Source organism: Callithrix jacchus, chromosome 19 (assembly GCF_049354715.1).
Source record: "Callithrix jacchus isolate 240 chromosome 19, calJac240_pri, whole genome shotgun sequence".
Classification (NCBI taxonomy): Eukaryota; Metazoa; Chordata; class Mammalia; order Primates; family Cebidae; genus Callithrix; species Callithrix jacchus.
Genome location: NC_133520.1, coordinates 33,112,028 through 33,129,103, shown reverse-complemented (window position 1 = coordinate 33,129,103; position 17,076 = coordinate 33,112,028). Strand labels below are relative to the sequence as shown.

General features: G+C 46.1%; 1 protein-coding gene and 1 non-coding gene across 4 annotated transcripts in view; both read right to left on the bottom strand.

Annotated features, from left to right (window-relative positions):
- Positions 1-3,982: 3,982 nt before the first annotated feature.
- SLC60A1 (solute carrier family 60 member 1) overlaps positions 3,983-17,076 on the bottom strand; it is a 37,996-nt gene continuing 24,902 nt past the window's right edge. For 2 of the 3 annotated variants that reach the window (XM_035280690.3, XM_002760715.7), the window contains 4 exons: positions 13,632-13,779; positions 8,713-8,783; positions 7,319-7,439; positions 3,983-6,168 (listed from right to left, as the gene is read on the bottom strand). In XM_035280690.3, coding sequence (XP_035136581.2) covers positions 6,113-6,168; positions 7,319-7,439; positions 8,713-8,783; positions 13,632-13,779 — 396 coding nt within the window. In that variant the 3' untranslated portion in view covers positions 3,983-6,112. Of the gene's footprint in view, positions 6,169-7,318; positions 7,440-8,712; positions 8,784-11,185; positions 12,388-13,631; positions 13,780-17,076 lie in introns of those variants that run through there. The other variant, XM_035280689.3, reaches the window with a different exon arrangement.
- On the bottom strand, positions 11,347-11,449 carry LOC118149587 (U6 spliceosomal RNA). The gene has a single exon (XR_004737164.1). It is a non-coding gene; the product is annotated as a U6 spliceosomal RNA (small nuclear RNA).

Sequence of the window (17,076 nt, the reverse complement as noted above, 5' to 3'; positions counted from 1 at the left end):
GAGCGAGACCCTGTCTCAAAAAATTTTTTTTTAACCAGAGGGTTTTATGTAGCCCTTGTGAAAAGAAATTTAGAGGCTAGGTGTGGTGACTCATGCCTGTAATCCCAGCATTTTGGAATGCTGAGGCAGGTGATCACGAGGTCAGGAGTTCAAGACCAGCCTGGCCAAGATGGTGAAACCCCGTCTCTACTAAAAATTACTAAAAAAAAATTAGCCAGGTGCAGTGGCAGGTGCCTGTAATCTCAGGTATTCAGGAGGCTGAGGCAGGAGAATCACTTGAACCTGGGAAGTGGAGGTTGCAGTGAGCTGAGATTATGCCACTGCACTCCAGCCTGGGCAACAGAGTGGGACTGTCTCAAAAAAAAAAAAAAAAGAAAGAAAGCAATTTAGACTTCATTTAGCAAATTAGGCCTTTTCAGAATTTGGTCAAAATAATATACATAAAAGAAAGTGGGGTTTATAGGTGGCAAAATGACAGCAGAGAGTTGTTTTGTATCTTTAAATGAAAATCACAGGAGGATAGAGTGAGTGTTCTGGGGCAAGGGGGGCAGTTCACTACCCTGGTGAAATGGGTGAAATGTCACTTTGGATGGTGGGTCAGTCAGCATGTGAATCACAGTACTAACTCATGGGGACTGCTGTGTGCTCCTAACACACTGCTATCAGAGCTTATCACCTGGGACAGTAGCCCCATGAGGCAAAATAAGTTTTGGAAATGGGTTCGTCATGGAAATTCGAAATGGAGTTTAGAATATTAAAATGCCAAGTCCTTCCGTTAAAAAGCCTGTTAAGTCATCACCGTGTTCTTACCTTTCTGACTGTTGACACTACTTTTGAGAAACCTACCTGTGGCCAGGCATGGTGGCTCACACCTGTAATCCCAGCACTTTGGGAGGCCGAGGCAGGCAGATCAAAAGGTCAGGAGTTCAAGACCAGTCTGACCAACATGGTGAAATCCGATCTCTATAAAAATACAAAAAATTAGCTGGGTGTGGTGGTGTGCACCTGTAATCCTAGCTACTCAGGAGGCTGAGGCAAGAGAATCGCTTGAACCCAGGAGGCAGAGGTTGCAGTGAGCCGAGATCGAGATCATGCCACTGCACTCTGGCCTGGGCTAGACTCTGTCTCAAAAAAAAAAAAAAAGAGCCTACCTGTTTTGCAAGCACTTTCTGTTTTTATAGGTGCGTATAATGACAAACCAATATCCTAATATTGGGTAATTTTCCAGGGCTGGCATTATCAGGTAGGAGAGAATCATTAACAGTTACATGATTTCATATTGATTGTTGCTACAAAACACTGCACTTACTGGACTATACCCTATAACTTCAGGGAGTCTATGAAAATGACTTCATTTTATTGCAAATAAAGCAAGAGCAGGCCAGGCACAGTAGCTCACACCTGTAATCCCAGTATTTTGGGAGGCCGAGGCAGGTGGCTCACTGGAGGTCAGGAGTTCGAGACTAGCCTGACCAACATGGTGAAACCCGGTCTCTATTAAAAATACAAAATTAGCTAGACATGCCTGTAATCCCAACTACTTGGGAGGCTGAGACAGGAGAACTGCTTGAACTCAGGAGGCAGAGGTTACAGTGAGCCAATATCATGCCATTGTATTCCAGACTGGGTAATGAGAGTAAAACGAAACTCCCTCTCAAAAAAAAAAAAAGAAACCAGAGCAAACTCAAACAGCTGTGCCAGTTAACTGACAAGCATTGGTGTTAGGAGGTTATTGCAGTATCAGAGTCCATTGGATGGTTCCCATGTGATTTTTTGTTTTGTTTTGGGGTCAGCCTTGCTGTCACCAGGGTGGACTGCAGTGGGGCAGTCATGGCTCCCTGCAACCTTGAACTCCTGGGTTCAAATGTTCCTCCCACCTTGGCCTCCCAAAGCACTGAGATTACAGGCATGAGCCACCACCATGTGTTTTGAGTGTGTCACCATCATTAACCGAAACTACCTTCTCTAGTCTACCTTACATGCTGCCACATCTGGTGGTTGACATTCGGTGTTCATTGGGCCTTGACAGCACTCCTCCTTCTTGAGATACTCTTCATGTGCCCTGCAGGAAATCACATTTTCTCCTGAACTTCCTGTTTCTCTGGCTTCTCTCATTTGCTCTGCTGGGACTTGTTCTTTTTCTAAAACTCTAGATGTTGAAGAATCCCAGGGCTCAACCTGACCATCTCTACATCACTCCGTAGCTTGTGTCATTTTAGTCCCATGACTTTAAATACTTTATGTATGTGACCACAAAATTTGTATCTTCAGCCTCGACTTCTCTTTTAAACTAGAATTCTATGTCTAACAGCCTTCTTGACATCCAAGATTGCATCATAAGATGATAATGTCCAAAATAGAACTCTCAATGTCTCCTCATGGTTTTCCAGTGTTAAATGGCTTCATCATGTACCCAGTCACTTAGGTCAAATTCCTTGGGGTCATCCTTGATTTTTATTTTTCTCACCCTACACCCAGTCTACCAGCAAATTCTGTCAGTTTGACCTTCAAAATATTGCTTGAATCTAATCACTTTCACCACTTCGTTGCTATCAACATTGTCCAAGCCACCATCATTTGCTCAGTCTACTGCGTGGTAGCCAGCTGGTTTTCCCAATTCCATGCTTGCCCCACAGTCCCACAGTCTCTTTTCCATAATAGGCAGAGTGATTTTACATATGTAAGTCAGATCATGTCACTTGCCTGCTCACAACTCTCCCAGTAATCTTACATCACTCAAAAAAAAAAAAAAAACCTCTACATGTACCATGGCTTGTATGATCTGGCCTCTTAGCAACCACTGCCACCTCTTCCTCACTGCAGTTGAGCCACACCAGCCTGCTTGCTCTTCTAATACTGTAAGCATATTCCAGGCTAAGGCTTTTGTACTTGCTGTGTCTCCTGCCTGATATGTTTTCAAGTACTTGGATGGCTTGCTCTCACATATAATTAATTTTCTACACAAATAGGACCCACTTAGAAAAGCCTTTCAGAGCAACTTTTTTTTTTTTTTTTTGAGACAGAGCCTTGCTCTGTCACCCAGGCTGGAGTGCAGTGGTACAATTTCAGCTCACTGAAACCTCCGCCTCCCAGGTTCAAGCAATTCTCGCATCTCGGCCTCTCCAGTAGCTGGGATTACAGATTACAGGTGTGCACCACCATGTGTAGCTAAAGTTTATAATTTTAGTAGAGATAGGGTTTTGCAATGTTGGCCAGACTGGTCTTGAACTCCTGAACTGAGGTGATCCGCCCACGTTGGCCTCCCAAAGTGCTGGGATTACAGGCGACAGCCTCCATTCCTGGCCAGAGCATCTCGTGATATCCCCCATTCCCACCCCACTTCCTTGCTGTATGTTTCTTTATGGTGCTACATTACCCCTCACCCTGCGGTATGTTACCTATAGTATTTGTTTGCTGTCTATATGTCTTCACCTGTGGTATAATCCCTGTGAGGCAGGAATTACTGGCTCAGTCACCACTGGATGTCTGTATCTCAGTGCCTTGAACATAGCAGGTGCTTAACAAATCCTTTTGACTGAATAAATGAAATTCACTCGAACTCTATGTCAGTGTGTCTTCTTTTAGTGAATCAGATGTGCTCGATGGGTTAATTTCCATGTCCAAGTAGCAGAGGAAAATCTGGGAACAGGGTGACTCCACAGGACTCTTGAAATGTCAAAATTCTTGAGAGGAAGATCACGAAGAAAGTCCTATTCGCTGTGTAACTGATTTAGAAGTGTAGTATAAGAATCTATCTGCCTTTCCCTTATTCTCATTTTATGGGAATAGTGGCACTCAGACTGCTCTAAGAAGTTATTTATTTATTTATTTTAAATCAGAGTTTCCTTTGTGAGATAGTTTTCTTTCTTCTAAAATATCAGCCATAGTATGAGAGAGACCTATCTCTGGGGAACATCAGGCCATTTGTTTCTGAGTTTATACAAAAGGATCAATTGTTCTTCATAATGGATAACACACTTAATAAGTTTAAAACATTTTATTTTAGGAAAGGTACTCTTAGATTCGTTTTCATCTTTTTTTCTCTATTAACAAATGAGTCACAAGCAACTTAGATATAGCCATTGATTCTTTTTTCTAAATCTGTATAAAAAGGATGTTTTCTTGAAAAACTACAAGAAAAATACAACTGCTTTTTCGTTGCCCAGGTCAGTCAGTCACTACGGTCAGACTGCATTTAAATTAGACTGGCATCTAATACTTTTGAGTATTTATAAACATATTTAAAACTATGCTCCTAGACCAGCAGCTTTCAAAAAAAAGTTGGATCTACTTAACTTGCAATCAATATGTACCAAACGTATGAATAATTCCTAAGCTGCTTATGAGGAGGTTTTAAAAGTTACTAACATGTATTAAGCAGTTTCTGTGTCAGGCATATTGTGAGTGCTTTATACAAATTCACTTAATTTTTTCAGAATTCCTTTGAGGTAGGGTAGGTACTTTTAGAAGTCCCATTTTACATGTGAAAAAGTGAGGTTGGAAGAGCCTCAGTAACCTGCTCAGGGCCACACAGCTAGAAGCTGGGCCAGTGCTTGAGTCAGCTTTCTCTTTCTCTTTCTGAGAATCTGCAGATTCTCAGCAGTCAGCTGTGCTACTGGTGGTCACAGCTGGCTGACTGGACCAGGAAGAACATTTAGTGTCAGGTGTGCGAACCACAGCACTTGGGACAGGTTACTGAGAACCATGATCATTTAATTTTTAATTTATACATGTACATTCGTATATACATAGAGAAAGTACGGGCAAAACCATTATACAGTTACTGTAACAGCCATTTGCTACCGCCAGCAGTCTTAGGACTGCTCCCTGTCTAAGCTGGCAAGTTTGTATTCTTGTATCACTACAGGATTTGCTCTGCACAGGAGCTGTAACTCCTTGACAAATACTGCTTCAGTCTACTGCACAGTTTGAATTGTTCAGTAGGCCCAGCTTTTTGTGAAAGAAAAGGCCTTGTCATGGTATAAAGAGTTGTTTTCCCTCTATAAAAGATGTAACGTTTTTATCAGGTATTTTCAGAAATTCTTAGTGCTCTTTCTATACCTTTTATATGCTAGTCAGTGTCAGTAGAGAAAAACCGGAACATCCATCTCATTCTCCCGGGCGATTTCTCGATCAGTTAGCCTTGATTCCTAGCGATGGTATGCTGGTAAATGTTGAACAGTGGGCTCTCCCAGATCTGTAGCTTTTGCCGGTATTCATGGTAATACTCCCACTTGGCTGATTTCAGGCTACCAACATGCTATCACCAGGAGTGGGCTGGGACAAGGTGCACAGTAGCACACCATCATATATAGTAATTCCACCACACAGGTACCATGGACATAAATTACCTCAAGAGCATCAAGATAAAATTAGGAAGTGATAAGCTTTGAATATTTCTTACCTTTGTTTTAAATGTAATTTATTTAATTATGTTTCTATGATTTAATTTTTAATAATGGCTGCATTTAATAACCAGCTGTCAAAATGTAAATTTTACAATCAGCTTTTCTAAGCTGGTATGAGCTAGCTCAGCATACCACAAATTAGTGTACCGAAGAGAGCAAGATTCAACTTTTCCTTTTGGTGTTTGAGAATATAGATAAGCTATTGATGTCTGCAGCAGGAATTTAAGGGACTTTGGATTAAGTGAAAAGCACGTAAATCCTTTAAGCATGCCAGGTAATAACTTGCAGCTTGTTTTGCTTAAAATATATCTCTGTATATCAATGATCATGGAGGTTTACAATTTCAACTGATTTTTACAAACTTCAGTGAAAAATAATCTCAAACCCAGAGTATGGCCCATGCATGAGGCGACAAATGGAGTGAAGTGCATGGCTGTCCCCTTCCTTCCCATCTGGGTATCTGGACAGCTCTTACCAACAGTCTGAACCAGGAAGGAAGGTAACCTGAGAAGCCAGGTAAATTTCTAATGATTTTGACCAGGTACCAATCATCAATTAATCTCCTTTACCCAACCAAGCTTTAGTGGAGAAGACTTGAACAGTGATGGAGAGAGCGCCTGCACCACCAGCCAGCTTTCTGAAACAGCGTGGTTGTGCTGGTGATCAAGAGGCTGAACGTCTTCTCTTGCCTCCTTCACCCAGTTTTACCTCTGGTAGCAGTCAGCGTTTTCCATTCCAATTGATCTGTCTTGGGTAGGAACTACAAAAGAAAAACAAACAGGTAGCATGTTTCAGCAGCTCTGATGAGTTGCAGCGATGATTCATTCCGAGAGCTTACCCAGGCTGTTTGTTTCTCTGCCATTCTGTGGCTCTCGAGGGAGCAAAGTGAAAAAGTCAGATCCACTAGTTCTGGCAAACAGTGGAGGCAGTTGCTTGAGACTACTGTCTAGGGCTTGGGGGATGTGTCTGTCTCCCATGAATAAGGAAACCATTAAGTGTTATTCATTTGATGTTCAGCAAATATTAATTGAACGTAGGTCTGAAATGAAACTGCACTGCGTGCCGAGCTGGACAGCAACCAGTACTGCTATCCCAGAAGTGAGGCTGTAGTTAGTGCTATTTTGGGGGCCGCCTTTCCTTCTGGGCCTTTGTACTGAGTGTTTAGAGGGTGGATACGCTCACCCACTGAGAGTGGATGGTGGATGCCTGTTCCTTTAGTCTTTTTGTGATTATTTTCCTTTTTATAGAGAGAACAAAGTCTCTGCCTGGGCACCCTCTCTCAAGAACTGGCTCTGCACACAGCTGATGCAGTCCCTGGGCACTTTGAAAGCAGTAGACATAAGAGCAGGTGAGGGCTCAGAGTTAGGAAAATAGCTTTGGGACTCTCCCTGTCTGGGGTCTCTGGAGGGGAAACTATTCTTAGGAGTGTCTCTGCCCTGAAGGAGCCTTTCTTTGCCACTTGGCCTGAAGGACCTCTTTTTCAAAGAAGATCTGGACTAGAATCAAAATCCTGAACTGCAAAGAGATGGCCAATTAGGCCGTTGGGCTGAGTTCCAGCCAAGGAGTCGGGCTCTGCCTTTCAGCGCCCTGAACAGGCTGGAAAGAGATTCTTGGCTCATGGTTCCGTGGCATGGTGGGATGCAGGAAGCCAAGTTCACAATCCATGCCCCTCTGCTAATGGAGAAACCATGAGTCAGCCAACCCAGCTCTCGCCTATCTTAAGAGTCCAGCACAGACAATTGTATGGAAAGCAGGAAGAGGGGGAAAGGAAGCTGTAGAAAAATAAACATTTCCTTGCATTTTACTTGGAACAGAGTAGCGTTTCTGGCACGTTAAGATCCATAGCATCTCCCCCGTCCTCCCCCTGCTCTGTTTTCCTCCTCTTGTGTAGAAACGGATTCTTTCCTTACCTGATGGGAGACCAGGATGCATCCTGTGGAAAAACAGGAGCAAGATATAGAAGGTAAAAGCCAAGCAACCAAAGATCACGCCACAGACCAGGAAACTATAGCTGCCCTGAGCCTGGAATATCTGCCAAAGGGGAAAACACAGAGATACAGACCATTAAAACTTCACGTGGAAGGTGTATTGGAAAACGCAGCCTTCTCCATCCTTGGCTGGTTTTTCGGTCAGGTTGAGGCCCGTCACACCAAGAGATGGAATCATGGGGAGCAGGGAGGCCTTGGCCTTGTTTCAAGGTTATATGTCTGGAGAAGGCAGAAGTCCTACTCAAAGGCAGGGGCTGGACCTGGTGACCCCCTTCAGTCCCTTGTAGCTCTGTGTTCTGGAACCTTCTGACAATCTCTATCATCATTGAAACTCCAGTCACACTAGGTGTTTTTATACCCATAAGCCCTAACCGGAACTTTACAGAGGATATATTGTTTTAACCTTTTATTATGAAAACTTAAAACATGTCCAAGTCGTATATGGAGCCCCAGTGAACCCATCACTCAGCTTTAGCAATCAGCACCATTCATCTGTGGGCTTCCGCTTCTTCTCTGCACTAGGTTACACCAAAGCAAGTCCCAGACATCACGTCATTTCAATGAGGAGGGTATCGTGAGATGTAGCTCTTCCCCTCCCTCCAGCAGGGCAAAAGAGGAGGAAAGGAGAAACGAGTCATGATGAGGGAGATTTTGGAGGCCGAAAGATCTAGATGTGAGGTCCTCTCTGTCAGTTACTAGAAGTGCGACTGACCTAGGGCAAGTTGCTAAATTCATCTGAGCTTCAATATCCTCTGTTGTAAAAAGGGGAATAATATCTTCATTACAGTATTCAATAAAAAGTAGATGTTAGGTTTTATTTTTTTCTCCTAGTGAACAGATGAAACATGGGTAGCTTTGTAGAGAACTGGACGAGCTGGCCCTCAGTCAGGGCAGGAGTCGAGCAGGAAGCTGGGCCCTGCGCAGGGCTGCCAGAGGCTGTGAGAGGTTGGGTAGGGAGTGGTGGGTTCTGAAGGGATGGAAAAAGAACTCTCACTGCAGTTCCAACCCATCTCAGGCTCTGAAAGCTAAACAGCATTCCCACGGGCCCCTCTGGCCCCGCTCCCAGACACGGCTTGTGTTTGCTTTGGACTTTTTCATGCATCCGTTCACATCTCCAGATCCCACATATGGAGGCTCTGCTCTCAGGGCTGGCTCAGAAACGGAAACAGGTAACACCGGCACAGGGAGCCCTGCTGGCTCTGCGAGAGACTCAGGAAAGGGACATCTGGAGTTCAGAAGGCTGCTAGCTGCATCTTCTCACCTGTCAGAGGAGTGTTCCCCAAATGCTCCCCTCTCCCCTATAGGTCCCCACATACCGAACCAACCAGCATCTGCAGCACCATCTCACCAACTCCTGCCCCCGTCACCAGCACTGTGGTTGCACAGCCTGACAAAAAGAGAAGGTTTGGTTTGGTAAAAGCAAGTTAAAGAGACAGAAATCAGAGTTACAATTCAGGTTGCTGGCCAGGCACACTGGCGTATGCACTTTGGGAGGTGCATCACAGCACTTTAGGAGTTGGAATCGGGAGGATCTCTTGAGGCCAGGAGTTCAAGACCAGTCTGGGCAATGTCACAAGACTTGGTCTCTACAAAAAGTAAAATTTTTAAAAATTAGCCAGGCATGGTTGGTGGCTTACATCTGTAGTCACAGCTACTTGGGAGGCTAAGGTGGGAGGATCCCTTGAGCCCAGGAGTTGGAGGCTGCAGTGAGCCATGATCGCACCAATGCACTCCAGCCTGGGTGAGAGTGAGACCCTCTCAAAAAAAAAAAAAAAAAAAAATCCAGGTTGCTTCTGGGAAACCTCTGGAATATGCAGAAAGGACTACTTTGGATTTCTCAGACATGAGCCTGTGACTTTGCTTTGGGAATGCCTAGGTCTTACTGTCATTTTGTCCCTTCCTTGTTCTGAAACCTTCAATTGCTCATCACTATCTCAGGGAAAATCCCAAATTGCTTAGCCCTGGCATTCAGAGCTCTTCCCAACCTGACTACTACCTACCTTTCTAGAAAGATTTCCTGATATCCTGAGGCCAGCCCTCTGGGGCAGGCAGACTGGTGTCTTCGCTGTCCTGGCATTGCACTGACCACACGCCCTGGTGAATATGGCAGCTTGGTGCAGATCTTCAGAGCCCAAGCTTCAGAGTCAGACCTGGGTTCCAAGCCTAGCTTGTCACCTCCTAGCCATGTGACCTTAGACAAGTTCTCTAACTTCTCTAGGCCTTGGTTTCCTTCTCTGTAAAATGAGCATCACACCTCCTTCACAGAGTTACTGTGTGGGTAACTCTGATGTAAGCCATGCCAAGAGCTGGCATAGGACTGGCACACAGTCAACTCAAAAGCACCCAACTTTCTGTACAAGCCCTTCAGCACTGCCTTCAGGATGAAGCCTAAGGGCTTCCATGCGGTTTGCAGGGCGCTTTAGACTCTGCCCCTGCTGACGGCTCAGGCTTCTCTCCCCCTCCACCCTGCATACTCTCATCTCCAGGCTCCAACACACACCTTCACTCCCCACTGACCATTCCTCTTCCTCATCTTTTCTGGTAAATTACCATTTTTTTTTTTTTTGAGACACAGCCTTGCTCTGTTATCCTGGCTGGAGTACAGTGGCTTAGCCTCCCAAGAAGCTGGGATTATAGGCATGCACCACCACACCTGGCTAATTTTTGTATTTTTAGTAGAGACAAAGTTCTGCCATGTTGACTAGGCTGGTTCCCATTTATCTTTTAGGTCCTAGTTTAGACTTCTGTCACTAATCTTCCTTCCTGGTCCCCATGCCTGGATGGTTGCTCCTCCTTTGTGCTGTGACATCCCCCTGCACCTGCTCTCACCACACTGTCTGTTGCCGAGCCAACCCTCCCCACTAGGCTGGAAGCCCAGGAGAGGATGGCCATGCCTTGTCATATAGATCACTGGCATAAACCAGTGTTTAGTAGCACAGCAGCTAAGACACAGACACTATTTTTTTTAAATAAAACGGTTGTCATCATTGTATACTCTGGACTTCACATTCCTTCTAGCTCTTTCAGTCTCACTTATGTTCAGACTTGTCTCTGTGCCTTTGCTCTCATTCTGCCCTACCCTGCCCAGGAATGCCTTTCCATTTTCCTCTCTGCTTTTCTAGATTCTGGGCCAGCTCACATCCAATCCCCTCTATCAAGCTGCTTTTATTTAAATCAACACTGACCACTCACTCCCTTCTCTGAATTCTAGAAGCATCCAACGTCTGTTCCACTCATGTGTTTAAAAAACTTTGAGGACCTCTGGGTTCTGTGCTAGGCACTGAGGATGGTCAGGTGAATACTGAGTCAACAAGACACGGAGTGCCTGTGAGCCAGCTTTGCTGCTAAGTCAAGAGCTTTAGATTTTTTCTGATGCACAAAACAATCCTAAAAGGCAGGTATTTGCATTCCCATTTTACAGGTGAGAAAATGGAGGCTCAAAGAGAGGAAGGAAGTAAAACTGCACAAGGTCATGAAGCCAGTAACTCTGGAGGCAGGACTGACAGGTGTGCTGTTGCCTTCACAGCCCATGCTCTTACCCTGGTCCTTTGCTGGGGTCATGTTATTTACGAGAAGAAGCAGATAAAACATAGGTACAAAAGTCTTGAGATGGGTCAAACATGAGACGGGGGCAATGTCAAAGGCACAAAGGGGAGGCACACCTTTCCAGTGGGGATCAGAGAAGCTTCCTGGAGGGGACACTTCCTTGAGTTGGGTCTGGAAGGAAGAGCAGGCAGATAAAGGGGTGAGATGGAGCAGGGAGGATGTTTCAGGTAGAGGGTTCACCACATGCCAAAGTAGGGAAGTGCAGAACAGTTTTTGTGCCATCAGTGAATAGCATGTGATGGCTGGCTAGGATGCAGGCTTGGAGGAGAGGCAGGGAGAGAGAAGGCTGGAGAGAGAGATGCTCCATAGGTAGATCTGGAGACTGATCAGCTCTGTTTTCTGGGATTTTTTGGGAACACTTTACACATTTGCACATCATCCTTAAACAGGGGCCAGGCTAATTGTCTCTGTGTTGGTCCAATTTTAGTACATGTGCTGCTGAAGCACAGCCTTGTTTTATAGTGTGGAGGGTGGCTTAGTGCATGGTCCTCACCTCTGGCTGCACGTTAGAATCACCCAGCATCTTTGGACCAATTGCATCAGACTCAGAGGTGAGGTGCAGTCACTGGGTTTTGGTACCAGAGCTCCAGGTGATTTTAACATTCAGCCAGCTGGGTTAGATGGAGGCAAGACTGAAGACAAGGAGACAAGCCAGGACCCATCAAGGAAGGGATGGAAGTGATTAGAACCTGGGAAAAGCTAGGTACCGTTAACTATTCCAACAAGCAGGTCAATGAAGATAAAGACCTTAAATTAGGCAGGGACAGTAAGAAATGAAGAGGACGGATTTGAGTGATCATTTGCAGGTAGAATCAATCAATATCACTTTTTTCTTTTCTTTCTTTCTTTTTTTTTTTTGGAGACAAAGTCTTGCTCTGTCACCCAGGCTGGAGTGCAATCTCGGCTCACTGCAACCTCTGCCTCAAGTGATTCTCCTGCCTCAGCCTCCCAAGTAGCTCGGATTACAGGCGCCTGCCACCATGTCAAGCTAATTGTTGTATTTTTAGTAGAGACAGGGTTTCACCATGTTGGCCAGGCTGGTCTCAAATTCCTGACTTCAAGTCATCCACCCGCCCCAGCGTTCCAAAGTACTGGGATTACAGGCGTGAGGCACTGCACCGGGCCTCACTTACCATTACTAAACTCTTAACATTTGTTGAGCACTTAAAACTCTTGAGTTATACTGTGTGACATGTAATAGCTACCTTATTTCATTACTTCATTTACTCCCTTGAGGCTTGGAGACTGATGGGCGAGGGAGGAGCCTGAGGGCTCCTGGGCCCTCTCCTGTGGGAGCTGGGTGCGTGGCTGTCCTGTCGCTAGAACGAGCTGCAGGGAGAAGCTGTGTGTCCTTGGGCATGTCCTGTGGGACCTCGAATGATGTCCTGAGTAGCAGAAAGATGGGAGAGTGATGGGTTGGCTGGATGATGACTGGCTGACATATTTTCTGCCCTCAGTTTTCACCATGGCCGCGATCTCTTCAGAGTCACGATTCAATGGAATTTATACCAGGTGTGCCCTGATTTGGGGTTGTTTCTCAGATGATGTGTAGTACCCCCACTCAGAAGAGCCAGAAGCCAAAGAAACTCAGATACATTTGATTCGAACATTCATTCTCTCACGGGAATTGTCTTCTAAATTACAAACATTAAACAGCGCAGAGAATGGTCTTAAGCTGGAAAGGATCTGGAAGGAAATGAACTGCTAAGGGGGTTATTTTCAGCTACTTTCACTTACTGCTTTAAACTATGCTTTTATTGTTTGAGGTTTTTGCAGTAAGCACATACGACTTACATAATAAAAAAAATTTCCATTTAGAAAATACCAAAAGTGTGCAGGTTTATTTAGAAAAGATTTTATTCCTAACGACTGATGGTGATGTCATGTGCCAAAATTATCTGGGGCTTCTCTTTCAAGGATCCAGGCTGTGGATGTGCAGCTCTAACTGCCCTGACTCTCCCCATACACCAACTTACCCCATTCCTCTCTAAAGAAATTGCACATCTTAATGCTGGTTTTCCAGCCTCCGGTGCGTCTCTGGTGATGTTCAAAACATAATTTTTTTTAATTAACTCATTAAAAAAGAGATCTTTGCTATAGGCCCTAGGGAGGCTAGGGGAAAGCGGAGGGAGATTAGTCGAGAGAATTAGAGATTTCAGACATCAAAGAGGCTGTGGCACTCCTGAAACCACATGCAGAGTCAGTGTTCTGCATCTCCATGTTTCTAACATCCAGCCGGCAGGCAGGTACTGTTCCTGAAAATTAGGTTACAAAATGCCTTTCCTATGCCATAACTTCTTCCGTGCATCGTTGCTTTTCTTGGAACTTGGCATTTCCCGCACATGCATATCGCACAAAATGTCAGCTGTAGGTCAGCAGACGTTAGGAAGGGGACAAAGCAGATGGAAAAAAGCAGCTTAACTGCTTCTCTGCTGCCTGCAATCCCATCATTACGGGAATCACTTTGAATGGAGGGAGCCCAGCGGGTCAGAAGCTTCCCCGCTGTGAGCCTGCCCCCGTCAAAGTCAGGAGGGGGCATTCAATTCTCCCGGGAGCTAGGGCAGCGTTCTCGCTGGGAGATGGTGCTGGGCCCAGAAGAGCGCGCCTCCTGGCTCGGGCCGGCCCTCACCTTTGTACTGCAGCGAGTCCTCGGTGTAGGCCAGCATGCTGGGGAAGGTGCTGCTGAGAAACAGGCCCAGGCTCGCCGTCCCCACGAACAGGAAGACGACGTTGTAGGAGAAAATAAGCAGCACTAGGAACGTCACCACCACGCCGACCTGTCGCGGCAGAGGGGGAGGCGGTTAGGAATTGCGGAAAGTTGAGCATCGGTGGAGGGAACCGCCAGGAGTCGGCGCCTCCAGACGGCGTTTCCTCTCTGGCCCCTGGAGCCCACAGCTCTGTGACCCGCGCGCCACCCCGTGGACTGGGCGGGAACCGCAGTGTTCCTGGGACCTTTCTGACATCTAGAAGGAAGCAGGGAAAGGAGAACCCCGCCTAGACATTTTTCCACCTAGACATCTCCCCTAACAGCTACCGTACCTGCTGCGTAAGCGCTTGACAACTGAAGGCTGCCTGTCCCCACGGCCTTGTCTGCAACCACGGGAACTCCACCCCAGCCAATTTCATCAGCTCTCTCTGCCCTGCCAGCCCTGGGGGTAGGAGAGTCCCCTATTTCTTTGTGAGAAGCTGCTTCTCTTCTCCTAAAAGACGGGAGTGCACTGACAGGAAGCCCTCAGATAGTAGGGGAGGAGGGGTGGTGGCTGCAGGGTCCCATTCTCTGGGAATCCTAGCCAACCCTCCAGGGAGAGGGTCAGAGGCTGCAGCAATCAGTTTGGTGTCCTCAGATTTGGCTCAGATTCCCATGGGCAGATGTCAACCTATGGTTGAAGACCCAGAAATCTCTCTTTTCTTTTCTCCCCCCACTTTTTTTTGACAGTGTCTCACTCTGTCGCCTAGGCTGGAGTGCAGTGATGCGATCTCGGCTCACTGCAGCCTCAACCTCCAGGGCTCAAGCGATCCTCCCACCTCAGTCTCCTGAGTAGCTGGACTACAGGCGTGTGCCACCACACCTGCTAATTTTCTGTATTTTTAGTAGAGACAGGGTTTAGCCATGTTGCCCAGGCTAGTCTTGAACTCCTGGGCTCAAGCAATCCACCTGCCTCAGCTTCCCAAACTGTTGGGATTACAGGCGTGAGCCACCATGCCAAATCTTTCTAGTTCAGTAAAGGTCTCTGTCACACAGGCATATTTTTGTTAATATAACCATATTTCTAAGTTCTTTATATCTGCATTGAGTCATTTCTATTCAAGATGCATCTGGGAATAAATCCAGGCAGCACAAGATTTGGGGTCAGAAGACCCAGGTGGAAGTCCCGATGATGTTTCCTACCAGCTGTGGAACCTGGAAGTAGCTGAGTGCTCTGATTCTTTGCTTCCTAATCTGCAAAATGGGAATAGTTACAAAAGCCTTGCTAAAGAGTGGTGGTGAAAGAACATAAATGGAGGTTCTGTAAACTGTGCTGCTTTAGACAAATGTGAGCCCTAGTGTTCCTCTGTGGGCTTTTCTTAGATGCCTCAGGAGATAAGGATCCTCTATAGCAGCCTATGGCTTTGAGGTAAAAATCTCCTGGATGAGGACATTTGTTTCTAAAAAAAAAAAAAAGGTAAGAACAGACTATAGAGCTATGCAAGAAATCTCATCCAACTCCCAAAACCTCCACTTCTGGGCAGGCAGAAAGGAAAAGGCTTTCAGAGAGTCAGGATCCTGGGAGATCTGCTCCAACTGGAAAATCAAACCAGTGGTCCCCAATCCTTGAGGGCTTTACTCTCCTCTAGCAGCCCTTTGGTCTCTGCCGCAGGAGCTGTTAGGTGGAAGGCGTTTGTGAGGCTCAGAGTCCTCACCCAGACAGATTTCCTGCCCTGGGGAGGGATCAGCCACAAAACAGTGGCTGAAGGAGAGAAACACATTCCCTTCACAATGGAAATGGGAACACAAAAGACTTCTTTCATGCAGTAAATATGAAAGTCATAGCATATCTATGGTTCCAAAGGTCATGTCTTTCTTTCCTTGGCATGGAACACTGTCCCTGAGATCCATTTGTTCTTGCTTCCCCCTCTACTCGCTCAATGTTGGGATGGCCCAGGATTCTATTCTGGCCCTTCCATATCCACAGTGCCCTGCTCCATGTTTCACCTGCCTCTACAGCAGGGATGCTTACATCTATCCCTCTAGCCATGAGCTGTGTCTAGGACTGCGAACTTGTACCTAAAGCTGCCCCTTTGATACAGCCAGTCCCTGGATGACTAACCATGTGTCCCAAACAAGACTTCTCACTTCCTCTGTTAACCCTACTCCTGCCCACATCAAGTGAGAGCATCCCCATCATGCAGTTGCTCAAATCCTGTGTCTGAGGTCCTTGATTCCTCCTTTCCTTACCTCCCACACCTGGGTCAGCAGCAAGTCCTGCCCACACCACCTCAAAAAACATGTTAGATCTTTGTATTGCTCCGATCCATCCAGACCACCCCCATCCCAGCCACCTCCCTCTTGCTCCTGAACTACAATAACAGACAATCCATACTTGACTCTTGCCAGCTACAGTCTGTTCTTCTACACTAGAGTGCATTTTAAAATGTAATGCAAGCTGGGCTCATGCCTGTAATCTCAGCACTTTGGGAGGCTGAAGCAGGTGGATCACCTGAGGTCAGGAGTTTTTAGTATATTGACCAGCCTGGTCAATATGGTGAAACGCTGTCTCTACTAAGTATACAAAAATTAGCCAGGCATGGTGGTGGGCACCTGTAATCTCAGCTACTCAGGAAGCTGCAGCAGGAGAATCACTTGAACCCAGGAAGTGGAGGTTGCAGTGAGCCAAGATCACACCATTGCATTCCAGCCTGGGCGACAGAGTGAGACTCTGTCTGGAAAAAAAAAAGCAATGCAAGTGGCTGGATATAGTGGCTTCTGTCTTGAATTCTAGCACTTTGGTAGGCTGAGGCAGGAAGGATCACTTGAGCCCAGGGTTCGAGACCAGCTTGGTCTCTATAAAAAATAATGTTTTAAAAATGCAATGCAAGCTATGTTAGATGGGAATGTGAAATATCATGGGACACCTGTAAAGTGTCATTTACTTCATAGCATGAATAAATGTATCTGAGATGCAAAAAAAAAAAGAAAAAGAAAAAGAAAAAAATGCAATGCAGACCTGTTTAAAACCTATTAGCTTCCTGCCCACTTAGAATAAAATTCAAAACCTGGCTTACAAAACCCTGAGGATGTAGCCCCTGTCTACTTCCCCCCTCATCTCTTTCTGCTTCCCATCCCCCACCCTGCCTACTATGCTCTCCCCAAGTCAGCCTCATACCCCCAACCTAGGCCTCTGAATGCAGGCCTTTAAACCTTAGCCAGGCCTGCTCACCTCCTGCCTTCAGGGGCTGGCACCTTCTTGAAATTCAGTGTTCAACTTATGAGCCTGGGACAGATGCCGGGGCTGGGAAGCTGCTGCTCCTGCTCCTCTCCCTCCACCTGGCTACCCCATCTACAAACCACATTCATTTCTAGCCAAACCTCAAAG